We start from the raw sequence: 26,748 nt of genomic DNA on the forward strand, positions 1-26,748 counted from the left end.
GAGGGTGAGAGGACTCACCAGAGACAGAGCGGGGAGCAGAACAGGCAGAGCAATGAAGTACACTGCTGAGGGGAGCAGTGGGCGGGTCAGGAGAGGTCTGCCAAGCCATGTGGTCACCTCCGGGGCAGGCGGGGATCGAACTCATGCCGAAGTGGCTTCAGCTTCTTAGTGCTGTGCTTTAACCTGCTGCGCCACCAGGGAGGGCCTGATCTTCCCTCTTAAATCTGCTTTGCTGCATCCTATTGATTCTGCTATTGTTTATTGTATATTCCATCAATCTTGAGATACTTTTGCTATAATTTTATGTTTAATACAGTAGCTTTTACCAGCATGTTGTTTAGTCTCCAAGTATTTATGATTTTGTTTTTGTTTTTAAACAGTTGATTTCTAACTTTGTGGCATTATGGTCAGAAAAAGTAATTGGTATGATTTCAATCTTTATGATTGTCAATCATTATTGACAATTGACTTGTGTCTCAACATATAAGCTATCCCTAAGAATGTTCCATATGGAATATTCTGTGAAGCCTCTTTTCTCTAGTGCCTCATTTTAACCTATTGTTTCCTTATTTATTCTGCCTTGTTGTATATTGGGAGAGTATTAGAGTCCCCTAGTTTGTGTTTTTGTCAATATCTTTCTTAGGTTCTATTAATAATTGACTTATATATCTTAGTGCTCCATCATTTGACATAATATATTTATAAGTGTTAACTATTTTTGTTGCACTGAGCCCTTAATCATCATGTAATATCTCTTATTACCTTTATAAATTGGCTATCTAATATAAATAAAGCTGTTCCTGAGGTTTTTTTGATTGCCATTTGCTAGAAGGATTATCTTTCAACCTTTAACTCTAAGTTTGTGCTTGTCTTCGGTGGTAAGATGGGTTTCCTCTAACAGCAGAAGGTTGGACTTTGATTTAAATCCACTCAGCTACTCTACACATTTTAATTGGTGTGTGCATTTACCCTCATAGTGATTATCAAGACGTAAGTGCTTGCTGTTTTGTTGATTCAAAAATATTTTTAGTTCAACTTTTTATTTTTGACATATTCCTGTTACACTTTGTTTCATCTCCATTTCTGTTGAAATGGCTTCCATTTTAATTGATTTTCCTTTGTAGGTTAGAGCGAGATTTGTATTTTATGGTCTGAATTTGTGGCCATTGAATAATTTGATCTCAAAGTCTTTCTAATGAGTCACATATTTACTTAGCCTCCTCCAGATTGTATAATTTAGATGTGTATTACCTGTAGATTTGTTTTGTTGTTGCTTTATAGTAGGTCCTTTAGTAACTTCTTTTGAGTCTGATCTGGTGTTCATCTATTCTATTAGTTTTTATTTCTTAGTGAAACTCCTTACCTTTCCTTCTGTCTTGTATGGTGGTATAGGTTCAAAATCTTTGTTTGAGCACTTTATCTCTTGCCATTTACTTTGCATATAAGATTTTTGTTGGAAAGTCCACAAACAGTGTAACTGGTGTTCCTTTTAGGTTATTCTTTTTTCTCTTGATGCTTTTAGTATTCATTCCTTGTCATTGGCTTTCAATGACACGTTTTAATTATAACATGCTTTAGAGAAAGTCAGTATTATTTTGTTTGCAGCTCTTTTGATCAGAATGTCTGGATCATTTCCCAGATTGATGTGATTCTGGGCAATTGCTTCTTTAAATAAATTTTCTATGCTTTTCCATTTCTCTTCTCTCTCTGTGACCCCATAATATAGACATTCTCTCTCTTTAGAGAAATATCTTACACTAAGTTCTCTTACACTATCTTAATATTTTGAATTCTATTTTCTCTTTGTTATTCTATTCATGTGCTTTCCCCTACTGTTAATTCAGGTACTTGATTCTCTCTATTAGTTGTATTTGTCTAATGTCTCTGGTACTTTAAAATTCATTTATAGAGTTTTTTTTTAAAGATTTATTTATTTGTGCATACAGAACTGGGGTACAGGCCAGAGGCTCAGGGGCGGTGAGGGGCTTCACCAGAGACAGGGTGGGGAACAGAACAGGCAGACTGATGAAGTACACTGCTGAGGGGGGCAGCGGGCGGGTCAGGAGAGGTCTGCCTCGCCATGTGGTCACCTCGGGGGCAGGCGGGAGTAGAACTCATGTGGAAGTGGCTTTAGATTCTCAGTGCTGTGCTTTAGCCCACTGCGCCACCAGGGAGGGCCCCATTTATAGAGTTTTTAATCTCCATTAGTAGATGTCTCCTGTTTTCTTTGTCTTTATTGTGTTCGTTATTGTTCTTCCATTGTTTTATTAATCTGACAAACATGATCACATCTGTTACCTTAAACGCCTCTCTAGGTATATTTCTCACATCTCTTGAAACTTTTTTTTCCTTCAGTATTTGTGGTATGTTCTTCTGTTTCTTCTTTTTTTATGTTTATGGATTCTAATAAGGATCTTCATTTTCTTAACTTCATAACTTGGTTCTATACCCTATCTACAAGTATCTGGGTATAATTCAACATTTTAAGTCCAGGATCTTTAAGTTTTTTATTTCATTGATCGGAGGAACAGGGTTCTGAGGACAGTATGTGGTGGTAAGTGGGACCTGGGGCAGTAGGGCATCAAGTATTTGCTACCAGTGATAGTCAAGGTTTCAGGCTTCCTGTAGTGCTGTGGGTACCTGAGTTGTGTCATAGGGATCCACACTAACCCCTGCCTTGGACCAACTTCTCAGCCAAAATGTCTGAAAAAAATCTCATGCCTGTTTCAGCCTCCAAGCTGTGGTTGAGCAATAGATACCATGCCATCCGGGGATTACAGTTGAGTCAGGTTCACATGCTGGGCGTTGTTTCCTTTGCCTTTTGAGTATAAAGCCTTCCCCAGGGCACTTGCTTATGTCAAGATCAAGATGTTTCAAACTCTGGTTAATAGCAGTATTTGGTTGTTCTCCAGCTTTTGGCACCCTGTCCGGTTAGGGAAGATTTTCTTTTTTAATTTTTTTTTTTTTAAGATTTATTTGTACATACAGAACTGGGGTACAGGCCAGAGGCTCAGGGGCGGTGAGAGGCTTCACCAGAGACAGAGTGGGGAGCAGAACAGGCAGATCGACGAAGTACACTGCTGAGGGGAGCAGCGGGCGGGTCAGGAGAGGTCTGCCACGCCATGTGGTCTCCTCTGGGGCAGGTGGGATTCGAAATCATGCGGAAGTGGCTTTAGCCTCTCAGTGCAGTGCTTTAACCCGCTGCGCCACCAGGGAGGGCCTAGGGAAGATGTTTTGACTATCACAGCTAAAGGCTGCAAGTAATAGCCTCTTCTGTAGACACAGGTGATCAAATCTGGCTCTGCCTGACAGTTTCGGCTACAACTGTTTCGGTTCTGTGACCACATACTCAAGTTGACAACCACCACTCTGCATCCTCACTCCTACCATTCCCAGTAGTGCACTCTCTGTCCTGCACCCTATGTGACCCCCTTCTCCAGTGTAGTTCATGCATTTTAAAGCCCCTGGTGTAGATTGTGCCCTCTAGTTAACTTCAGAGAGGCTGTGGATGTCAGTTGCCCCTACCACTCAAGGATTAATTTCTCAAAGCTATCAAGCTCAGCCACTGCAGTCTGAGTTGAACTGAGTTCGATCCCTGGCCAGGGAGCTGATCTCTCCTGTCTCCCTCACTGTTCCCCTCAGCAGTGTATTTCAATTAATCTGCCTTTTCTGCTCTCCACTCTGTCTCTGATGAATGCTCTCACCCCCCACAACTCTGGCCTAGACCCCAGCTCTTGTATGCATAAAAAACTTTTTTTAAAAAAGCCTGGAAAATCCATTGAGGGCTCCAGGACTCTCTTTTGCCCACTCTGACCTACTGCCTTCTTGCACTACACCTAATATAACTCTAAATAGTTTAATTACAGTTTTCCTACCCCTTCCATGTGACATCACTCTTCTCTAAAAAATATATATAGGCCCTCCCTGGTGCCGCAGCGGGTTAAAGCACAGCACTGAGAAGCTAAAGCCACTTCCGCATGAGTTCGATTCCCGCTTGCCCCCGAGGTGACCACATGGCGTGGCAGACCTCTCCTGGCCCACCCGCTGCTCCCCTCAGCAGTGTACTTCGTAGATCTGCCTGTTCTGTTCCCCACTCTGTCTCTGGTGAGGCCTCTTGCTGCCCCTGAGCCTCTGGCCTGTACCCCAGTTCTGTATGAATAAATAAATCTTTAATAAATATATATATATATACACATACATACATATATATATATATATACACACACAAATATATGTATTTTATATCACTGTTCATTTTGTACAGTGTTTGCTTTCTTTTCTCACATGTAGTCCCCACAGAATTCCTGCCAGCAAATCACTTGTGCACCATGGCCATAGTCCCTTGTGCTTTTTCCACGCTTGTTCAGCAGGCATTTATCATTTAGAGTTAGCTTTTATTTAGTAACAAATTGACTGTAGGTGTGGAGTTGAGCCCAATGTCTTTACTATACTGCCATCTTGCTGTCCTCATCTGATCTTTTTGGGTCATTAATTGCTCTATAGTCTGATTAAATTTGAGCATTTTTGCAGTCGTTGTATTGGAAAACATTTTTGAGGTTTGCTTCTACTATAGAAGAGCTCTTCTATGCTGCTTATTCCTCTGATTTTCTCTGTTGGCATCTAGCTGATTTATGACTTAGCTGTTGCCCTAATGGAGCTCTGGCATCCTCTTAATTTCTTCTTACTAAAATCTGTATAGCTTTAAGAGCAAGCTTAGGCTTTAATTACCCCACATTATGTTTCAAGTAAATTCTGTTCTCTTGGGAAAAACAGTGAACTGTCTGTTCTTATGTCCTGTCCTTCACTCGGGCAAATTTTCTACACCATTATTTCAGAACTGTTGCCAGGGAAGGTGACCCACTTCTCTCAGAGCTGAGGGCAAAAACCTCTGGTTTTCTTAACTTATACCTGGAGTTCTCTCCTTAGCAGCCTCTCCTTACTGAATGACTGAGTATGTGTTTGGATTAGATTACAAATATTCTTAGTCTGTGTTACCTGGGATGGAATGTGTTTTATAATGAGCTGCTGGATGAAGAGTTCTTAAACTTTTAAAAACATTTATTTATTTATGCATGCAAGAACTGGGATACAGGCCAGAGGTGCAAGGGATGAGAAGATTCACCAGACAGACTGGGAAGTGCAACAGGCAGATCTACTTAAAGACACTGTTGAGTGGAGTAGTGGGTGAGGTTGTCCCATGTGGGTCACCTCTCTGCCCAGGGATTGAACTTGTGCTGCAGTGGCAGTGGATAGCTTATAGTGCTGTTCCTTAACCCCTTGAGCCATGAGGGAGGCCTTGAGGCCCTAAAATTGAAAACGCTCTTGCCTGGGCTAGACCTTCTGTCCACACGGAGCTAGAGATGGGGGAGGAGGATACCACAGCCTATGGCCTGCTAATTGAGGGAGGTATTTTAGCCTTCACTGGTAACTAGAGGGAGAAGAGGCCCTGTGTTCTTGACTCCACCTGCTGGGGGCAGAGGTTCCAACATTCAGAGCTGGGTCAAATGAAGGGAGGCTGTTTCAAGTGCTGGAGACTTTCTGTTTATAGTGAAATTTAGATTTTCTGAATCATTTCTTCATTTGCTGCATGATCTGAGGACAATTTATAGGCATTTGAAATGGCAGTTTGAACAATACTTTTCACCAGTTTTGGTTCTAACACTGGGAACAGTGTTAGAGTGCCTCATTATTCCAGAACTTATCTCCTTTTGGCATTATTTTTTTTCAAAAAGTTTTTTTTTTCTTTTTTTTGCCTTACCCTCTCTAGGACTAACAGACATACTTACCTGACAACAGTTGAAGTTGTCCTGCAGCTTACTCACTACCTGTTCTTTTTACTTGTCTTTTTTCTTCTATTTACTTTCAGTGGTTTCTAAACATTTGCTATGAGATGAAGATGATTAATGATTTTTCTGCAGTTTCTAATCATCTGTTAATACCACCTAGTACATTTTACATTTCTGTCATTTTTTAAACTACAGAAGTTCAAATTTTATATCCTTTTGTTGCTCTTTACATTCTTGTCTAAGTTTTCTTCTACCTTTTTGAACATATTGAATATAATTTTAACATTTTCCTATAAATTTTGTGTGTCGATTCTGCATCTTATTCTTACCATTTGTTTATTTCTTTTACTTTACTGTTCCTTTGAATGTCTGGTAATTTTTAAAAAAAGATTTATTTTTGCATACAGAACTGGGGTACAGGCCAGAGATGTGAGGGGTAAGAGGGTTCACCAGAGACAGAGTGGGGAGCAGAACAAACAGATGTATTGAAATACACTGCTGAGGGGAGCAGCGTGGGGATCAGGAGAGGTCTGCCACACCACGTGGGTCACCTCTGGGGCATGGATAGAACTTGTGCTGCAGTGGCCGCAGTAAATTCATAGTGCTGTGCTTTAACCGGTTGCATCACCAGGGAGGGCCCTGTCTGGTAATTTTTTATTAGATGTCAGGTAAATGAATTTCAACATCTTAGGTGCTAATATTTTTGTTACTGTTAATATTCTTGGGTTTTGTTCCAAGAAGTCATTTCTGAACAATTTGATCTTCATAAGACTGGTTTTTAAGTTTTGCCAAGCAGACCTAGGGCACTCTTTAGTAAGCATAATTTTCCCCACTACTAACTACATAAAATCCTTTGAGCACTCTGGTCCATGGTCCATGAATTACATTTATTCCACTTTGGTTAGAGGCACAGCTGTTTCTGGCTCTGTGTGAGATCCAGACATTGTTTCTTATTTCCTTTTGGGAACATTCTTTGGATTCCCCACTTCTGTGCAGTGTGAGCCACTTCTGTGTAGCATTTATTCATACACAATTAAAAGAACTACTAAAACTTTTACACAGGCAACTTCCAATAAATGACTAAGGATTTCAGAGTAAAAAGGCGAATGATCAGCATAGAATATTCTCTTTAAAAATCATTTCTGACATTTAACAAATCAATGTCAGTGTCATTAAAAATAGCAATGCAATGAGCTAAACAGTCCAACAGCTGTCACTTAGGACTCCTTTAACTTGGTGAGAAATTTGGTCCCCTGTTGTCTGAAGAGAGGACTTTATATAGTACCTGCTGGGTACACAGCCCATCTCTGATACCCTTAGCAACATTCTGTTGCTCATCCAACTGCTTCCAAAGCCTTGGGAAATCATTATAAAATAACAAATTCTGAAATCAGTTCATTAATACTTTGCATTAATTAATAATCTGCAGCCCAGTTTGATCATGTAACATGTCTTATCCAGGTACATTTATTTAATTTGATGTTTCTATAAAGATGGGACACAATTTAAGGTGGGACTTTAAAACTAGAGCATATGAATATATGTGAGTTTCTTAGACCCTCTGAAATTAGAAAATTTTCTACTTTTGTTTATATATATACACATGCATTTATATGTGGAGACTGTCTTTATATTCTAAAAAGCAAGCAAGACCAAAATAAGTTTTAAGGTCCCTAATATAAGGCAATCTCAGATGAGTTCAAACAACCTTTTTCCTACTTTGTAGCCTTTGTCTCCCTAATCTGCCATTTCTTGACAATGTGGTAGGACTTGAGGCAGGAATGACCTCCACCACAGAAGCCACTGTATTACATTCGTTAGGACCATGATGATGCATTACCTAATACTTAAATATTTGTACCTTTGAGGGTGCTGACATCAGTGCCTGACAAACACCCAAAACATCGTTTTAATTGATAACAGAAAAGAGAGCAACTACTCCAGAAATATTATCAGAAGCCTTGCAATTGACTACTAAATTGCCTGCCACACTATTCCAGGAATGCAGCAGTGCTCTTGTGATTGATTGACCATAGACAGTCATGGCCTGCTCCCTGCACCTGAGAATGTAGAAACTCTTCCCCATTCTGGCATGTCCTCGCATCCCTTTCCTTCCTGTATAATAGCCCTTCACTTGCCATTCAAGGAGGCAGCCTTTTCAAGTACTGATTCTGTCTTCCCAATGTGGTGCCATTGGCTAGTAAAATGCTTCCTTTGTGCAAACAGTCATGTCACTCAGAGCCTGCTTTCTGAGCATGAGTGACATGACCTGGTTTGGTCGGTAATCATAATATTCCCAAAGATGAGATAGCTCATGGCAGTGAGAATTATTACGAGTAGATATATTTTTAAAAGTTAGCTTGGGTAGCACTGAAAAGACTCCATAAACTGTTTTATTTATCAACGAGGATTATAGCATCTACACTTTTTAAAAACAGCTGGATGAAGGCAAAGGTGTTTCGGCTTAACTAAGATTATCAAAAACATTCAACAAATAAAAACAAAACGTCATAAATTTATGGCAAATGAAACTTTAAACATGTTTAGAAATAGGTCCTCTGGGTGATTTTATTAAGATAGTAAGACAGAGGCATTGATAGAAATGCAAATCTAAATTTGTCTGGATCAAATAACTATTAGGACAGACAAAAGAGATAATTTTACCCTTAAAATGGCAATTTTAGTAGATTGACGATAGGTAGGAAATATATGGCTTAAGTATTTATGATGGTAATCAAATGAGAAAGGGGTTAAAATTAATGTTTCCTATCATTTATTTCCTCCAGTATTCCCTCTTGATTTCTTTATCTCTTTATATAAAAGTAATACAAACTCTTGTGGTTCTGAAGGAACTTTAGATTCGCATTTGTAGAGAGTATCTAAAGTGAACATATTACACATTCTTGGAAGCACTTCCCTTCCCCAGGCCTAGCAGGCAAGAGAGCAAAGCCATCTGCATAGGCTTGAAGCCAGTTAGCAATTCCTGTTATGCCATAGAACCAGGAATTTGCTGCTTACTGGTAAATCAACTGTTTAACCTTCACTAAAGACCAAGGAGCCAGATAAAGCTGTAAACACAGAAGCCAGTCTTTGTGTCTCCACTGACATATTCTATAAAATTCAAGGAAGTGATTAAATTCCAGCATTTGCCCTACCCTGCACATAGATAACACCAACATATCTTTAGGTCAAGATAACTTAGGAAATCAAAAGATCTAAGTCTATAGCAAAAATCAGAATCCGTTTCAATGACTCACTGTTCCTAAATTCAAATTTGTGCTTGTTGGAACAATTCTCAGAATGTTTCTGGGTTTGAATGTTCACTATCATTATCTAATAATCTTTGTCTATTATTAAGACTGTATTTCTGTCAACCCTCTGAACTACATTAATAAGTATTTTCTAATTGTCTAGGGTAATTTATGTATGGTATGACCGTGCATTGTAAATATAACTTAATGACAGGTTTTGACTAACTGGTAATCTACATTCTTTAATGTTCCAAGTAACAAAAGAGTTGCTTGCCCTGTATAGTAAACTGTATTTTCATTGAAATTAAATGCTACAGCCAGATTTACTTTAGACTTGTCATCCCATGCCCCATCCCATCATAAAATCCCCAGAGTTTTAAGTGTAAGCATTAATGCTGCTATGGGAGTATTTGATATGCAGAGAATCTGACTAGTTTTTTAGTATCATTGATTATTGATGAGAAAATTAATTTGAAAATTTTGTTTATAAAAGTGCATATCAATGTCTACACATTTCAGCATAAATCATTATATGTATATCTTTATATCTGTAAACCAAAGTTTCCCTTTAAATGTCGGTACTTGAACTTCTCTGGTAACCGCTACTCAAATCAGATTTGCAGTAAAGGTCTCTTTTACGTCTTTTTAATATAGAAATAAATTAGCTGTCTTTTGTTCCTAGTACTTGAGTATTTTACATTGTATTTGTCATGCAAATTAAGCTGTCTGTAGCAGGTACATTGCAGCAAATCATGTGAGATTTTACCTAGGATGTTTGAGCTACTTACCGAGGTAGGCCAAAGCACCTTTTTTAAAACAAGCTTAACTTGTATCAGAGACTTCTTTCTGGTCTTTATAGTCAGACCTCTAAGTGTTGGGCCTTTCCCAAATGATCAGGTTCTCTATTATTGTTTAGTCAAGGTTGGCAGTGACTTTTCCAAACTTCAGCTTCCAATACTCTGCATTTTTAATGACTTCTGTCTTACATAGTAGCTAATGGGGGTGGCGCAGGTTTTTCTTCATTCTCTCTGGAGAGAATTCTGTGCAAATGGTGCGTCTATTGAGGGGAACTTTATTTGAGGCTTACTCAATGTGGGTCTATTCAAAAATTTTTTTTTCAGGTTACATGCACCTGGAGAATAATAAAAATAGTCTTGAATGCAAGGAAAGGCAAAACTAAAGTCACACCATCCTCCGGTATATAAGCCTTTTTTTTTTTAGGTATTAAAATAGAGTGAAGGGCCCTCCCTAGTGGCACAGCAGGTTAAAGCAGAGCACTAAGAAGCTAAAGCCACTTCAGCCTGAGTTCAAACCCCACCCGCCCCAGGATTGACTCACATTGTGCAGCAGACCTCTCCTGACTGGCCCACTGCTCCCCTCGACAGTGTACTTTGTGGATCTGCCTGCTTTGCTTCCAACTCTGTCTCTGGTGAATCCTCTTACCGCCCCTGTACCTCTGGCCTGTACCCCAGTTCTGTATTAATAAATAAATCTTTAAAAAAAATAGAGTGAAAAGGCAAAATATGAGAGGCTAAACAGAGGCTGAACATGATTAAATCCCACCAGCCAGTTTTCTAGCTAACAGCCATTGCTGCTAATTTCCCAACTCATACTCAGGTAGGACATGAGAAATAATGGGCATAGGCAAAAATCTTTGGACAATAATAGAGAGGAGTCTAAATACAACATACACCAATCAACCAAGGAGTGAATAAACATCACCATATCTCCTGAAGTGAGATGTACAGAAACTTCCATGAGGCTTTGCCAACACTCTTTAACAAAACCATAGTATATAAAAGAAACGACAAATTTAAGCATATGCTTTTAATGAAGGACATAGGCTAAAGCTGGCCAGCATTTGTGAGCACTTCTGCAGAAAGACACATGATTCTAAGAATACGATAAACAATCACTTTGAGCAGATAGTGGGAAAAAGGATTTGTAACTAATTGGCAACATGAGCTTAAATACTCAGATCCCCAATTCCTTTCTTTCTCTGGCTCTCCAATGCATTTCATATATTATGGCCACCCATTACCAGATTTCCTGCCTTATCCCTTTGCTGATTTAACCAGCAGGGTGACAGCAATTACTCCTTGAATGAATTTTACCATTTTGCTTTTTCCACTCCGTAATGCTACCCCATATTTGAATCTATTTCCTGATACTTTACATTTTATTATGTTTTAACTCATTGTGCTGATGACCGTACACCAGGCTGCTTACTAAGAACACAACTAATAGTTCAGAATACTGTGCAGGACAGAGCCCTAGCTCTTTTGAGGAAGCAGACAGTCATGGTTGCATGCTATTAGATCACCCATTCATTATTATATTAGATAACAGCTGCGTGCAAGACTACAATTTAATATGGTTCATTACAATTATGGTTAAAGAAGTGCGGTACATGTAAAAAATCAATTTCTACTGACTAGATGGAACTCACGGATTTTCTAAGAACATGGGACTTATGGAAGGGTCTAACAATCTTGTTATATGTCTTTTGCACCAAATGAGTATCTTAACCATTCTGGGAACAGAGATTCTGGGATGTATAAATGGAATGTACTTTATTTGCAGGGACCGCTAGGATTTTTTCCTAAAAGGAAAGGATAGAGAATCATTCCTTCAAAGTATTCGATCCTGATTACCAGGCAACAAAGTTTGGCAGCTGTTGTGTGTGCCCATGCATGCACTCACAAATATATGTGTGATGAGAGGCAGAAAAGATAGGCTTTGCTTGACTGTTACATTCCTGTGAATCTGGGACATGTTAAATTTCAGATGGATGTTACAATAATGTATATTCAACACTCTCAAAACATACCTGATAGAATTGTGCTTAAATCTCCATTAGCTCAATGTCTATACTTTGTGCAATTTGGCACAAACATAGGGAAGCCCATTTTCCCTAGCAAAGAGAGCCCTGAGAATGGGCTCTATGGTGCCACAGGAAATGATGGCACTGGCAGATGCCATGCAGTGTGAAACACGTCACATGGGGCCAATGGGAGAAAGAGGCACATATTACATTTCTGTCACATAGAAAACTGCACACTTTCTGACTTGGTACAAAATGGGACTTGTCTGAAATGTGATTCTGCCTTAATGGCTGTCAATGTTCTAAGCTGTTCTGTGTCAGTTTGCAGTACTGAGAAGCAAGTCATCCTAACAGTGTACTAGACAGGTAACTGAATTCTGTCCAAGACAGCTATGTGCCTTTTGGGGATACTTCATGCCTTTTGCTATCAATTTTCCAGCTGTACTATGGAGAAAATAATTTCCATTCTGTCTTTTTTCCCATGGACATTATTGGAATGAATGGAAGAACATTAAAAAAATACTCTTAAGTTCTGTAAGAACAAATCAGCAATGAGAGCATGGAAGAAGGAACGGAGCACACTGGTTTGCTTAGAAATACTGTTATAGTTAAATGTAAAGACATTTAAGAGCACTAGGGAATTACTTAGCACCTTTCAGTGGTAGGATCCTAACAATGAGTGTGTTTATTTTCAAGTGGGGAAGATGGGTACCAAATATTGGGGAATGAGATTCCACAGGTTACTGGACAGGGCCCCAAGGAAAAGCACATGAGTCAGATCAGGGTATTCTTAACTATCAAACAAAGCTCTCTGTCTTCTTTATAGTCAACCAATTTTGGGGGGAGACCTATGTATGCAGTCAATACTCAATATATAGATAGGGATCTTACCAGACAGAGTATACAAACTAGTGGAATCAAAGTGCTGTGACAGGAATAGGTTTTCTTTACTTCTGTAAGATCCCAGGGAAAATCTTGATTTTATACTTTTGAATTCAGTGTTAAGTATGTAAGACATTCAACAATCAGCTTTGCAGAATAGCTTTTCTTAGCTTGACCATTCTAGTGGTTCCCTGTAGTTTCCTGACACTGTCATTTATGATCCGATTTCTGTGAGGTCAAACAATGTGAAATGTAATGTGATATACACTGTGAATCAAAGTTCTGGATTCCTCCTTGACTTTGAGTCATAGTTAGCAGCTGCTCTGTCTAAACCCTTGGCAGAATATGACAAATGGGAAAGGGAAATAATTTCTTTGAGGCACACTGGCTGTGGAAGTAAGTAATTGCTACCTTTAGAGAAGGATACATTTCTACAGGAATAAAAGGCAAGCTGCATCAATCACAAGACCATGTGGGCAGCCATAAAAGCTTTCAAGAGAAGTTTAAACAAGACAGTGTTTTCCAGGGAGAGAGAAAGGGGAAACATCTTCCTGTCTGAACAGATGATTTTACTGTGCTTAGTCTTCTAAGCTGCTTCTTATTGTCTGAGTTTAAGAAACAGTCCCTGGCCCTAACAGTGTTACCCATGTCTAATATCTCTAAAACAAAATGTTGGCTACATCAATTTAATTTGTGCTACATGTCTTACCTGGAACACAATTACTTAAGAGAGTTGATATGAACAGGGCTTTTATTGCTTTAAGTAGCTAGATTGCTCCCTTTCTCAGCTCCACAGGAGCCTGAATACAGAATTGTTTGTGGTAAGCAACTCATTTTAACTCAAAAAGGCTTTAGGAGAGACAATTCAGTAAATCTAACATCCTTCTAGGAGCTCACCTCCTTGATGTCTATCTGTAAGATGTCTCTAACTCCCACTGATTTTTATAAGAGTTGGGGGTTCTATTGTCAGTAGCTGGGCACTAGAGCACTAGCTCAGAAAAAAAAAAAAACAACAACATCAGTACTCTAAGGTATAGTAATTATCATTATAAAGAAGCAGCATTAGTGTCCATAATCACTGATTCAGGCACTAGGAATAAAAAAAAAAGCTGATTATAAATAAATGGGAAATAGATGTAAACAATCTTAATGGCTATCACTGAAACTAAAGAAAAGAAAAAAAAAGAGAAAGGATTGGTACATTACTGTTAGGTTATCACTATCTGTACACTAACCTCTACCAGACAACTGATCTTTAATGCTAATCCTTACACTAATTTCAACTGTGAAACTTTATAACTGGTATTGTAACTAAACTTTAGAATCACCCTTAGATCCCTACACAAAACCTACAATTCCTAAGTTAGGCCTAGGTTTTATTTTTCCATTATAAAAGTAACTCATAAAGGCTAAAATAAATCTAAGTAGTAGAGAAAAGAATAAAAGTAACTGGAGAATTTTACTACAGCCTGGCACTAAAGACTTTAAAACAACAGCTGTTGTTTTAATAGAATGAAATCTGATCTTACACTATTAACTCTGGTTCCTTCACAACAATACACACTTATGACAGAGAACAGGTTTTACGTTATTCAATTCCCAATTCAGCGACTCTGGTCACTGTTTGCTGAATCTCCCTTTTGAATTTTAGGCATCTGACATAGGGATGGTAATCAAAGTTCAGCAAATATTTACAAAGATATTTAGGGGGAAGTATGATTAGACATAAACCTCAGACTTTTTTCTAACCTTCCTTGATTTTCACAACATCACAGCAGAATTCCATATAAATTGGCCGCATATGTGTATGCTTTTAATTCACATATACAGCAAATGCATTCTTATTCTCCTCAGTACCACAAAGACCCTAGAGATATGATTCATACTCTTTTCAGGGGAATTAAAGACTCCAAGGAAATCTTTAGGACTCCCCTTTATCCCAAAAGCTGAATGAAAAGAAGCTCTGGAAAGATAAATGTGTGTCACATTTAGGCGTTCGCAGACTGGGGGAGGGGAAGTGAAGACAGAAAGAGTGGAAGACTGGCATGAAAATAACAACCGTCAAACTGATGAGTTCAGTCAGATAGTGAAGTAACTTGTAAAGTCCTGAAACACCTATCTGCAGAGCAACTATTTGATGGAAAACTTTCAAACAGTGAAGGCTTCAATTTGCCAGTGACTTATTTTGCAGATCAGTATGGTTCTCAACACTGAAGTCTGTCAGCATCGTGGAGAGTCCTGGGATGAAAAGAAGAAATTCACAGGTGAGTTGAACAACTATAAATATCCATGTGGTAACATCCATTGATAATAATATGCAACCTTTAAAATTATTTTTATAAGTATGGGTCAGCATTGAAAACATTAACTTAAAAGGGCAAGATGCAAACTCCTATGTTGTAATTACTTTAATTCAGAAACTGTATCAGGAACAATACACAGAGCAATACTAACTTGTATCTGGAAGCAAACCACAGAACAATACTAATTTGTTGAAAGTGGTTAATTCATTGGTAATTCACTTTCATATACCCTGCTTTTATTTGTACTTTCCACATTTCTCCCTAGTAAATATAAAATGATTTGATAATCAATTTATTTTTGGAATTCACATGAAAATAACATGAATTTTGAAGTTGAGCAATACTGAATTTGAGTTCTAGCTTGTTGCTTGCTATCTCTGTGACTCTGGAGAAATAGTGCCAATAGACCTATGTCCTTTCATTTGTCAAATAGATATGATAAGAATCTACCTAAAAAATATCTGTACATAGTAGGCATTCAAGTAGCTAGCATAAGATAAACAATTCAGCCATATCTTTAAGTCTTTAAAAAGTTCATTACGTAGTTTTGTTTCTAGGATTCTATCCTAAGAAAATTATAATGAAGATTGTTTATGTCCACTTGGGAATTTTTTAACCCCAAAGGGCAGTTTTATAAGAAAAGGGAGAGGTGGGTGAAGAATGCTTGCACAGACACAAATGGGCAGAAAGGGCTGCCCCAAGAGGGGCAGGCTCATTAAAAGGGCACCTCCAAGGTCACGGTGGGCAGCAAGGGGAGAAGTCAGTGAAGAGAAGCCCCAGCATGGGCACAGGGCGCAGGCAGGCAGGAGGGCTGCTGAAAGGGAGGACGGTGAAAAGGAGCATCTACATAGGTGCAGGTGGGCAGAAGAGAGGCTCTTCATTGATATTTTTTATAGCCTTACTCAATAATAGTGAAATATTGGACAAAGTGTCATTGCACAGCAGAGAAATAGTAAATAAGCATTGCAGTGACAAAGGAAGTTACATTTGGTACTAGTGAAAACAGCAGATTCAAAAAATACAGTAAGATCGCAATACTTTAAAAAATTTATTCATAGAAAATATTGAAAAGGATACGATAAAAATGTTAATATGAGTTATCTTTAGGTACAGTGATTATGGGTGGCTTAATTTTTCTGTATACTGACTTACAACGCAGTATATGGTTTAGGGGTATAGTCGTATGTTCGTATGTATGCTGTGACACCACACCCAATGCCAATCACCAATAATCCTCCACCACAGACACTGTGAACCATCCTGCTTTGTGACTCTCCATTTCAATAGCCCCTTCTGGGATGCTCAACTGTACAGTCAGATTTCTAGGGTTTGTTCCATCTGTTCCTTTGTTTCTTTGTATTCTACATGAGTGGGATAATCTGGTATTTGTCTCTCTACTTCTGATTTATTTCACTTAACATAATCCCTTCCAGTTCCATTGATGTTCCAGGTGGCAAGATTTCACTTTTATTGTAAGCTGAGTAGTTATTGTAAATCTCATTGTAATGAACATAGGAGTGCATATATATCACCTTGGATTAATGTCTTTGTATTCTTTGGATAAATACATTGAGTAGATTAGCTGGATCATATGGTAGAATTCTTTTGTAACATTCTGAGAAACCTACATATACTTTTACATAGAGGTTGAACATTGACTACATTCTAATAAACAATGTAGCAGGGTTCCTTTTTCTGCACATCCTTGTCAACATTTGTTATTTCTGGAAGTTTTGATAGAGCCATTCTCACTGGTATGAGGAGGTATCTCATTGTGATTTTTGTTTTGCACTTACCTGATAAATGATAATGAACATTTTTTCATGTGCTTCTTGGTTATCTATCCATGTTCTTTGGAGAAGTATCTATTTAGCTCATCTACCCCTTTTTGATTGAGTTACTAGTTTTATTTTGTTATTGAGTGATATGTGTTCTTTGCAGATTTTGGACATGAGCCCCTTATCAGACATATGATATACAAATACTTCACTCTTTCAGTAGGGTGTCTTTAATTTTAGTGATAGTTTCTTTCACTGTGCACAATCTTTTTAATTTGATAGTATCTTCTGTGCTTATTTTCACATTTGTTTCACTTGCTATTTGAGCTAAGTCCTCCAAATGACCCCAGAAACCAAAGTCACAAAGTGTTTTGCCTATGTTTTATTATTTCAGGTCTTATATCTAAATCTTTAATCCATTATGAGTTAATATTTGTGTATGGTGTGAGTGGCCTAGTTTCATGCCTGTGAACTGTACACTTTAAGAGGTCAAATTATATGACATGTAAATTATATATCAACGAACTGATAAAAATGTACTGTTAAAACTAAATTGCACACCTACAGCTTTTCCCCCTATAGCCCTATTAGTTATTCTTAAAAATAATTACTTTTTTTAAAAGATGTATTTATTTTTGCATATAAGAACTGGGGTATAGGCCAGAGGTGTGGGAGGTGAGAGGATTCACCAGACAGAGTAGGGAGCACAACAGGCAGGTAGAATGAAATACAGTGCTGAGGGGAGCAGTGGCCAGGTCATGAGAGATCTGGCACACCATGTGGATAACCCCCACCCCAGCTGGGAATCTAATTTGTGCTGCAGTGGCTGAGGATCGCTATGTTCATAGTGCTATGTGCCACAAAGGAGGGCCCAAGAATAATTACTTTTTTTATAGATTTATATATTTATGCATACAGAATGCGGGTACAGGCCAGAGGTGCAGGGGCAATGAGAGAATTCATCAGAGACAGAGTGGGGAGCAGAACAGGCCGACTGACTGAAGTACATTGATGAGGGGAGCAGTGGGTGTGTCAGGAGAGGTCTGTTGCGCCCTGTGGATAAGCTCCAGGGCGGGGATCGAACTCATGCTGAAGTTGCTTTAGCTTCTCAGTGCTGTGCTTTAACCTGCTGTGCCACCAGGGAGGGCCCAAGAATAATTACTTTTAATGGTGCAGAATATTTCGCTATAATGAAGTAGCATTTTATCACTGCCTATGGACAGTCATTGGTTCCTAATTTTCTTCTATTAAATCAATAATGAATTGTTGTGTAGAACTTTGATTATGTCATTAATATGGACTCCTAAAATGAAGTTATCAGATAAAATTGTATGACCATTTTGAGCTCTTTGTATATATTACTAAATTAGCCTCAAAAGGGGACTCCTGAATTTAACCTTATATCAGCAGTATATAAGAACATGTTTCAACATGTTCCTGCAACACTAAATAATGTAAAAGCTGTAATAGTAGACAAAAGTTGATATTTGATGTTATTTTAATTTGTAGTTCTTTCTAGTGAAGTTGTACAACTTTAATGTTTATTCTTCATTTTAATTTCCATTTTGTTGACTACATCCTTAGTCCATTTCCAAATGGTGTTTTGCAAAGCTTTGTAATTAAGGATGTTAAATTTTGTGTGCTATATATTTTGCAAATATTTCTCCCAAGTTTGTCATTCAGTTTTAAAGAAACTATCATCTACAAACTTTTGTTTAACAATTATGACAATTTTTTTATATATGACAATTGATATGACATGGAAAACCAGATTGGCATTTGTTAATTTTAACCTGTAAATAGATGAACATTCACTTTATCCCTCATTTTTTTAAACATTTTGAATGGATGGATAAAAGACTTGGATGTAACACCTGAAACCATAATATAAATAGAAGAAAACACAGGCAAAACATTCCAAGCCATGAACCTCAGATATCTTTACAGATTCCTATCTAGCAGCAAGGAAAACAAAAGAAAATATCAATAACTGGGACTAAATCAAGCTAAAAGGCTTCTTCACAGCTAAAGAAACTATAATTAAAATGAAAAGACATGCTGCCAAATGGGAGAAAATATTTGCACACTGTATATCTGACAGGGGACTAATATCAAAGGTGTACCAAGCACTCATACAACTCAACAAAAAAGAAACAAATAATCAATCAAAAAATGGGCAGAGAACCGAAATAGGTACTTCTCCAAAAATGAGCAACAGGTGCATGAAAAAATGTTCATAATCACTTATTAGAGAAATATAAATCAAGACTACAATGAGCTTCATCTCATACCTGAAAAATAGTCCATATCAAGACCAGAAAAAACAAATGCTGGTGAGGATGTGGAGAACAAGGACCCCTCCTATACTGCTGGTGGGAATGTAGGTTGATCCAGCCCCTATGGAAAGCTGTGTGGAAGTTTCTGAAAAGACTAAAAATGGATCTGTCACATGACTCAGAAATCCTACACCTAGATATCTACCCAAAAATACAAAAACCCTAATTTGAAAGGAAACCGGCAGCCCCATGTTTATTGCAGCACAACAGGCAAGATATAGAAACAACCTGAGTGCCCCAAAACAAATGAGGGCATCAAGAATAGGTGGTATTTACACACAACAGAATACTACTCAGCAGTCAAAAAAGACAAACTCATGCTATATGTGGCAACACGGATGGAGCTAGAGTGATTGAGTGACATAAGCTATAAGGAGAAAGATAAATACTGTACCGTATCACTCATATGTGCAATACAGAAACCAAACAAAGGATCAAAGACAAATTTTAAAATCAACCATTGAAAACTGACTGTTGCAGAAGGAAACTATCAGATGGTTTCACTTGTAGAAGGATTACAAAGAAACTGAACAAAGGGTCAGGAAAAAGACAAAATTAGCAAGTAGACCAGATCCTAGGGGGCATCGAGCAGGGGCAGGAGAAGGGAGGAGAAGGGTTGGGGAAGAGCTCACAGTGGGCTGTGATGAGACTGTTGGTGCCATGGGTGTAGGAGTGCTCTGGAGACAATGGGTTTGCCCCCCCCTTGGAGGGGGAACGCCTAAACTTTCAAAACACTGGTAAGGTCATAAAATAATGGTACTGCAATAACAATAAAATGAATAAAAAGAATTTGAATGAAAACAAAGGGAACTTACAAAATATCTAATAATTCAGACACATATAACTCACTCAATTTTCCTATTGATAGACATTCAGGTTATTATTCATTTGGAGTTGTTATAAACACTACATATATTATCAATGTACATTAAAAATTTCATCTCTTGATAAGTTTTGAAATGATTCTGCCTTTTTTTTCTCCAATGTTTCCAAACACTTCTATTAGTATCAGATTGTGACTTTGTTGTTCTTAAAGCATTAAAATCAGTTAATTTATTTGAATCAAATGTCCTGGGGAGATCATTCCTTAAGGTAATTTTGATTTTCAAGGGAATTGCATCAAAACTATATTTTATGATTTACTTTTCAATGAAAATGTTCTGAAAATAAAAGGTCATATAAGTTTGTGAAGAATTTATTCACTTACTGAACTTTTGTTTCTCAGAATAGTATAAGTCCTTACATTTACTAGTAGATAAATTTGCTTATTCAGGGTTCCCTAAATTTAATTGTCAGAGAAATCGCCCCCCCCCACTTTAATATGTGTTAAGATGTCATTACACCAGTGCTCCATAGAAAACCCATTGTGAATGCGAACATTACAAGGGGAGAAAGGTAAGCACTAATTAAGACTGAAATCAAGATAATACTCCCTTAGCAGCTGTCTTACCTCACATTAAACAGGGCTTTGGGCAGAAGACACATTTAATTCTTTTCTCTGCTTAATCTTTGACTGTAAGTGATGCTGCAATTCACTTATAATTGCTTATAATTTCTAAGCCCAAGTGAAGTTTTAAAATGTACTGCCATGGTGGAAAGTACATGATATGAGGCCAGGGAGACCTGGGATGCAATATTATGTTTGCTACTTACTAGCTGGATAGATGATTTAGCTTCTCTGGACTTCAGCTTTTCTATAAGGAAGTTGAAAATAGTAACACTCACCTTACAGATTTGATGTGAGGATTAAATAACAAATAACATGTATCAAGTACATAGAAAAGTGGTTGGCATATGTAAGGACTTATAGAGCATTTATATGGTATATATCAGAGTATGATATGAGAAAGAAGTGAAAGTTCTGAAAACTCACAAATTGATAGGTTTCTTAATAATTGCTAGGTTTTTCATGGAAATATATTTAGAAGCTTTATCAGATCAGAGCCTCGCACTTCATGGTATGTCTATTATTAAAATTCTCATAACACTGAATTCCACAGGTTTATGTACCTGTGACTGTTGCAAGGGGAAGGCTGGTTAGCTTTCCACTAAGCCACAGAGTATTCCATGGATAAGATTTCCTGTCACTGATGAATGAATTAGTAGCATTTTTCGAGGACTGGAATGTTACGATGGTGCCTTTTGCCTGTGAGTAGGTACATGTGTAAGTTATTAACCGACACAATGAAGTCAGGCAAAAGAACCTATTTGTAATCTGTATCATTTCAGAGACCCAAAATGCACCAGGAGAAAGATTATAATTCACAGTACAAAAAAATAGCCTGAATGGGTTGTTTGGCTGTTTGGGGATACCCTGGGATCTTTGATTAGTGAATAGTCTGATTATAACCAATACAAGAGTGAAGAACTTAACAACTTGTTCACCACTGAGAGGACATATTCCTTCTCTAGATCTGCTCTCAAGGTTGTCTCTTAGCTATTCAGGTGGCTATGGTTTGTGTTTCCTTCAGAATACTGACCTTTCTGAGAGATGAAGGAAATGTGAAAGCAGCTATGTTTCCGTTTCCACTGCAAGAGATGATGAGCCTTCAGGGTAATCTGCAAGGATGAGAAGTGAAGGTGATCAAATGCCTTTCTCTTGTATGGGGGGGGGGGTGTTCATTCACTGATGTTTCCTTCCTGTTCAATACCTGAAGGCAGCAGACATCTACAGTCTCTAAAGATGGGTATCCTACTGTGAACCATTTGCTACCACTCCAGATATGCAATTTCTGAAACTATCCAGCCTATTTGACTATGAACTAAGATTATTTGATTTACGAGCATTATTTGATCTACGATACTGGCTGGCATTTGACTTAAATAGCTGTAATGACAGCTCAACATCGTCTGATTTTAATGGAATATTTTGTGTCTTGCAACTGGCAGAATTATCCTGTCTTGCTGTTATTTCAATAGACATAATTGAAATAGTTACTACAGTACTTTAGGTATTGGGGTGTTTTTAAACAGGAATCAGGTATCTAGAGAATAAGAGGTTTTGGAATCAATAAGAAATATTATTTATGGTAATGTTTTTGTTTCCAATCCCTCACCTTTTGGGATAACAAGTAATATTCTGAATCAGCTTGCTTAATGTATATATAATCACTTTCCTTATATACCCTGCACGATAATGCATTTGGCACTGAGATTAAAAAAAAAAAAACTTGACAGAGATCATCCCTTAGTTTCTGCTTAGTACATTCTCTTTTATGAGGTCAAAGTGCCATTTAGAGTGCTCTCATACTGTGAGATCTAGGGTCCTTAAAAGTAGAGGCCAGACAGAGTGGGTTACCCTTGCCACAACAGGATAGCAAACTGTGACACTACTTTATTTACCAGAGAAATTCCAGAGACAAGGCTTCTGGCTTCTTTAAGGAGGAGTGAAAAAGTAAAAATTGCTACAGAATGTCTGTCTTTGGCCCACTGTTCAGTGACATATATGTGTGTGTATATGAGAGAGAGAGAGAAGGCAGCAAATCTTAAGCATACATCTCAACACACCTGCACATTTCTACCAAGAAGGCAATTGTGAGAGTATGAAAGGCAGTTCTGGAAGTGCAACAAATTACTTGCCTTGCTGATTTTTGCTAACAGGTAGCTGTGACTTGGCAAATGCACCCTTTCTGAAACTGGTTTTTAGTTTTGTTAAATGGTCTTTTTACTTTTTCCACTGCAACCCAAACTCATATTTGGCACAGTCTGAACGGAAAAACCCAATTATCAGCCTCCTGCATGGTCTCACTCCCCAGAGATATTAAGCTAAGAAAGCAAAGATAAAGCTATCCCCTGTTGAGGACTAAATTAACTTTCTAATATTTCTGCGCACAACCCTGTGCTTCAGAATAGATGATGACTTCTTTAGTGTTATCACAATTTCCATGTCATACTAAACATCTGGAATTTTATTTCCTTGTTTCTAAAAATCTATCTAGGTGTTATACACCCTAGTAACATTTAGCTCAAGTACTGTCTCTTCCTTAAAATTTTTATCACTTTAGCTCATATGCTCAGTGTTTAAGCATCACGAATAATCACACACTCAACCTTGTGTACCACACACTATTGGGTTGCTAGAAAAATCATGAATTATTCTATGTTTTTCAAGCAAAAATGCGTTATGACTTTTCAAAAAGCCTAATAACACGGAGCTAAGAATGCACTAGGTATAAAGTATATAACTGCTAACATCACCTTCATGTCAACAAGCATAAATTTTGTGTTAGAATTAAGAGCTTTCTAATCCATCCTACAATTGCAAATTATTGATAGTAAAAGCCACCTTTTATTTATCTTTCTGTCCCTCCACAATATTATGTACTCTTGGGAAATACTTTCTTAACTGAAATAGCTGATTGGAGACTTGCAATATTTCAGGGGCTATAGCAATCTAGAGTTTTGTGTTGGAAAACAGAGGTAATAAAATAAAATAAACATTGATATTATTGCATGAGTGTGTTTTCCAGCAGCTGAGGGCATGGCCGCTCCATTGTTTTCTAGAAATATGGGAAGTACTTCACTTGGAAAATATCCAACTACCCAAAAGAGTAGCTCCTCTCTGACTCAGTATACTATGTTGATGCCTTTAAGGATAAGACCTAGGATTATAACTCCTGAGTAAACAAAAATGACAAGTGTGAGAATAAGCTGTTTAGAGTCTGGTTGTAAGAATGCTAGGAACAGATGATAAGATGATACTTAGAATTGAAAGTGAGGTCCGAAAAAGAAACTTTCCAAAAGTCATACATTTAGCTGGGAAAGAATGTAGAAATGATTCTCATGCTAGAACCTAATTCATGTGTTCTCATTTTTTGATTTGTGGTGTGAGAGGCACAGGAACTGAGATTAATTTTCTTTTAAATGTTCTTTTTTTTTTTTTTAAATAGGCTTATAAACTGAAAAGTCAGGGCAAAGAAGAGACACTAAGTGGTACAGTGGCTAAGGGTTTGGACATTGGAACCACACTGTGACATGTACTCACTAGCTGTGCACCTTTGGACTTCTCTGTGCATAAATTGCCTCGTCTTTAAAACTGAGTTATTTAATATATACAACTCACAAAGTAATTATGATTTTGAAATGTGACAATGTCCATAAGTCATCATAAAATAAATTCAACCATTGTTAGTTGTATACTTGAAAATTTTACTAGAGAATACTGAAATGAAGGTGGTAAGGTCTCTAACTTCCAGGAGTTCCTAACTAGACACAGTTCAAAACTTTTGCTGAGGATATCTTACTTTCTTCATAGTTATCACTTTCTTTATGACTTCCACCTCTTCATTCCTTGTTACCTACCAATTCACATCCTATCTAATCTTTAAGGCTTCAATTTTATCTCCTTTGTAAAGCCTTTATAGCCAGACCAGAATGTTGGAACAGCTTTCTCCTTTGAAGTTCTCTAGCACAAGATTATGTTTTGTGCTAATAGAACATTATGGTCCTACTTATTTATTCAATAAAATATCCTGTAATGTGTTTTTCTAGGCAAATTTTCATGTATGTGAAAATTGGGGGGGGGGGAATCACTCACTTAATCACCCCAAATTTGTAATCAGAAAGGTATGACTCATGGGAAGGTCAGATTGCTAAGATGTTATTATAGGCCTATTTATCTTGTAATTCCATAGAAAGCTGATAAAGAATTGACTGCAATGAAGGACTTTTTTATACTTGGTTCTCAAAGAATATATATATATATATAGTGACCCAATCACAAAAGCAAACAAACAAAAAGTAAACCCAGGGCAACACTCATGCCCTGAAAGCAAAGGTTATCCAAACACAATATGGAAAGACTAACAGAGAAGAAAAGACATTCTGGGATATATATATAAAGGATACAGAAATAGAGGATCTATCAAAGACTATAAAACAATACTAAAAATACTAAATGAACTAATGCCAGGTAGATAAAAAACTGATAGGCAAATTCAAGATCTTGTAAGGAGACCCAGGTGGTAAAATTCTTCATCAAAGAGTTTGAAAATATTAAAAGAACATATGCAAAATACTTAATGAAATGAAGATTTATATAGAAATTCATTTAATAGCATTAAACTGGCAGAGGTGAGAATTTCAGAAAAAGAAAAGTTAAAGGTTCAAATCACCTAAACAGAAAAAGGAAAGAAACATAATTTAGGTAAAAATGAGGAAAATATGAGAAATATCAGATTCAATTAGAAGAAGAAATACAGGATGGAGAGTATTCCAGAAGGTGAAGAAGAGAAGGGAGCAACTCCCTATTTAAAGAAATAATAGCTAAGAATTTTCCCAACCAAAGGAATAAAATAAGCATGGATACCCAGGAAATGCACAAAAATTTCAGAATGTGAAATGACTTACACCAGGACATATAATTGTTAAATTGACAAAATTAAAGCACAGGAAGTTTTGCAGGAATACAAATTAAGATTTCCTCAGATTTCACCCCAGTCCACCTTTTTTTTTACATCTTTCTTCATTTTGTGCATTTTTCCATCCAGTCCACATTAAAGCAAGGAGAGAACAGAATGAAATATTCACAGTCCTGAAAGACAAGAACTGACAATAAAGAATACTCTATCCTACAAATAATCATTCAAATATGACGATAATACTTTCCCAGATAAACAGAAGTTGCACAACAAGAAATATTCAAAGTACTACAAGAAAAAAATGAAACAAAAATGCCTGAGCAATGACAATAGGAATACAAAAATCAAAGCGCTGTGAGAGTTCTTGACTCAACAACAAAATCGAAGAAAAGGATACGACCTTTATAATAAAATACTGGAGAGCTGACACCAGCTCATGAAGGACTTTTTAGACAGTAAATTTGGTGTAACCCCCATAGTAATCACCAACCAAAAATCCAGAATAGAAGCACACAAGAGAAAGGCAGACACTGGGAGAATCACTAACAAAAGCCATCCAAATGAAAGAGCAGAAATAAATAAATTTTCAATTCAGAAATATAAAACTATCAAAAAACAAAAACAGACCCTCCCTGGTGGTGCAGCAGGTTAAAACACAGCACTAAGAAGCTAATGCCACTTCAGCAGGTGATCCACATGGCGCGGCAGACCTCTCCTGACCCGCCCACTGCTCCCCTCAGAGGTGTACTTCATAGATCTGCCTGTTCTGCTTCCCACTCTGTCTCTGGTGTATCCTTTCACTGCCCCTGCACCTCTGGCCTTTACCCCAGTTCTGTAAGCATAAATAAATAAATCTTTAAAAACAAACAAAACCAAAAACGAAGTGATAACAAATAGCATTTATCAATTAACTAGCAAGCTGATAATAGATCTGAGGCATATAGAAAGGTAGGAGAGGTGGTAAGGGAGTCAAAATAGGGGAGGGAGGGACACAAGGGAATATGGTGACAGTTCACAGGTGATACGGTGGCAGTAGAACTATAGGGCTACTATTATGTAAGAAAAAATGATTTTAAAAAAGTTTAAAAAACAACAACAAAGTGTTGGGCAATATGGATAACCACATGTGAAAAAAGAGGGTATATGGCACAATAACTTAAATTTCTGCTTCTATAAAAATTCTCAGGATGGGCCCTCCCTGGTGATGCAGCGGGTTGAAGCGCTGCACT

At 37.5% G+C, this 26,748-nt stretch overlaps 1 protein-coding gene across 2 annotated transcripts in view; it reads right to left on the reverse strand.

Annotated features, from left to right (window-relative positions):
- Window positions 1-14,223: 14,223 nt before the first annotated feature.
- The window catches only part of ZDHHC15 (zinc finger, DHHC-type containing 15), a 79,222-nt gene continuing 66,697 nt past the window's right edge, over window positions 14,224-26,748 (reverse strand). Inside the window, exons 11-12 of one of the 2 annotated variants that reach the window (XM_004685599.2) lie at window positions 21,641-21,719; window positions 14,900-14,981 (exon numbers count right to left, since the gene is read on the reverse strand). In XM_004685599.2, coding sequence (XP_004685656.1) covers window positions 21,673-21,719 — 47 coding nt within the window. In that variant the 3' untranslated portion in view covers window positions 14,900-14,981; window positions 21,641-21,672. Of the gene's footprint in view, window positions 14,982-21,640; window positions 21,720-26,748 lie in introns of both variants that reach the window. The other variant, XM_012727261.1, reaches the window with a different exon arrangement.

This window comes from Condylura cristata, unplaced genomic scaffold (assembly GCF_000260355.1).
Source record: "Condylura cristata isolate star-nosed mole 26May11 unplaced genomic scaffold, ConCri1.0 scaffold00019, whole genome shotgun sequence".
Lineage (NCBI taxonomy): Eukaryota > Metazoa > Chordata > Mammalia > Eulipotyphla > Talpidae > Condylura > Condylura cristata.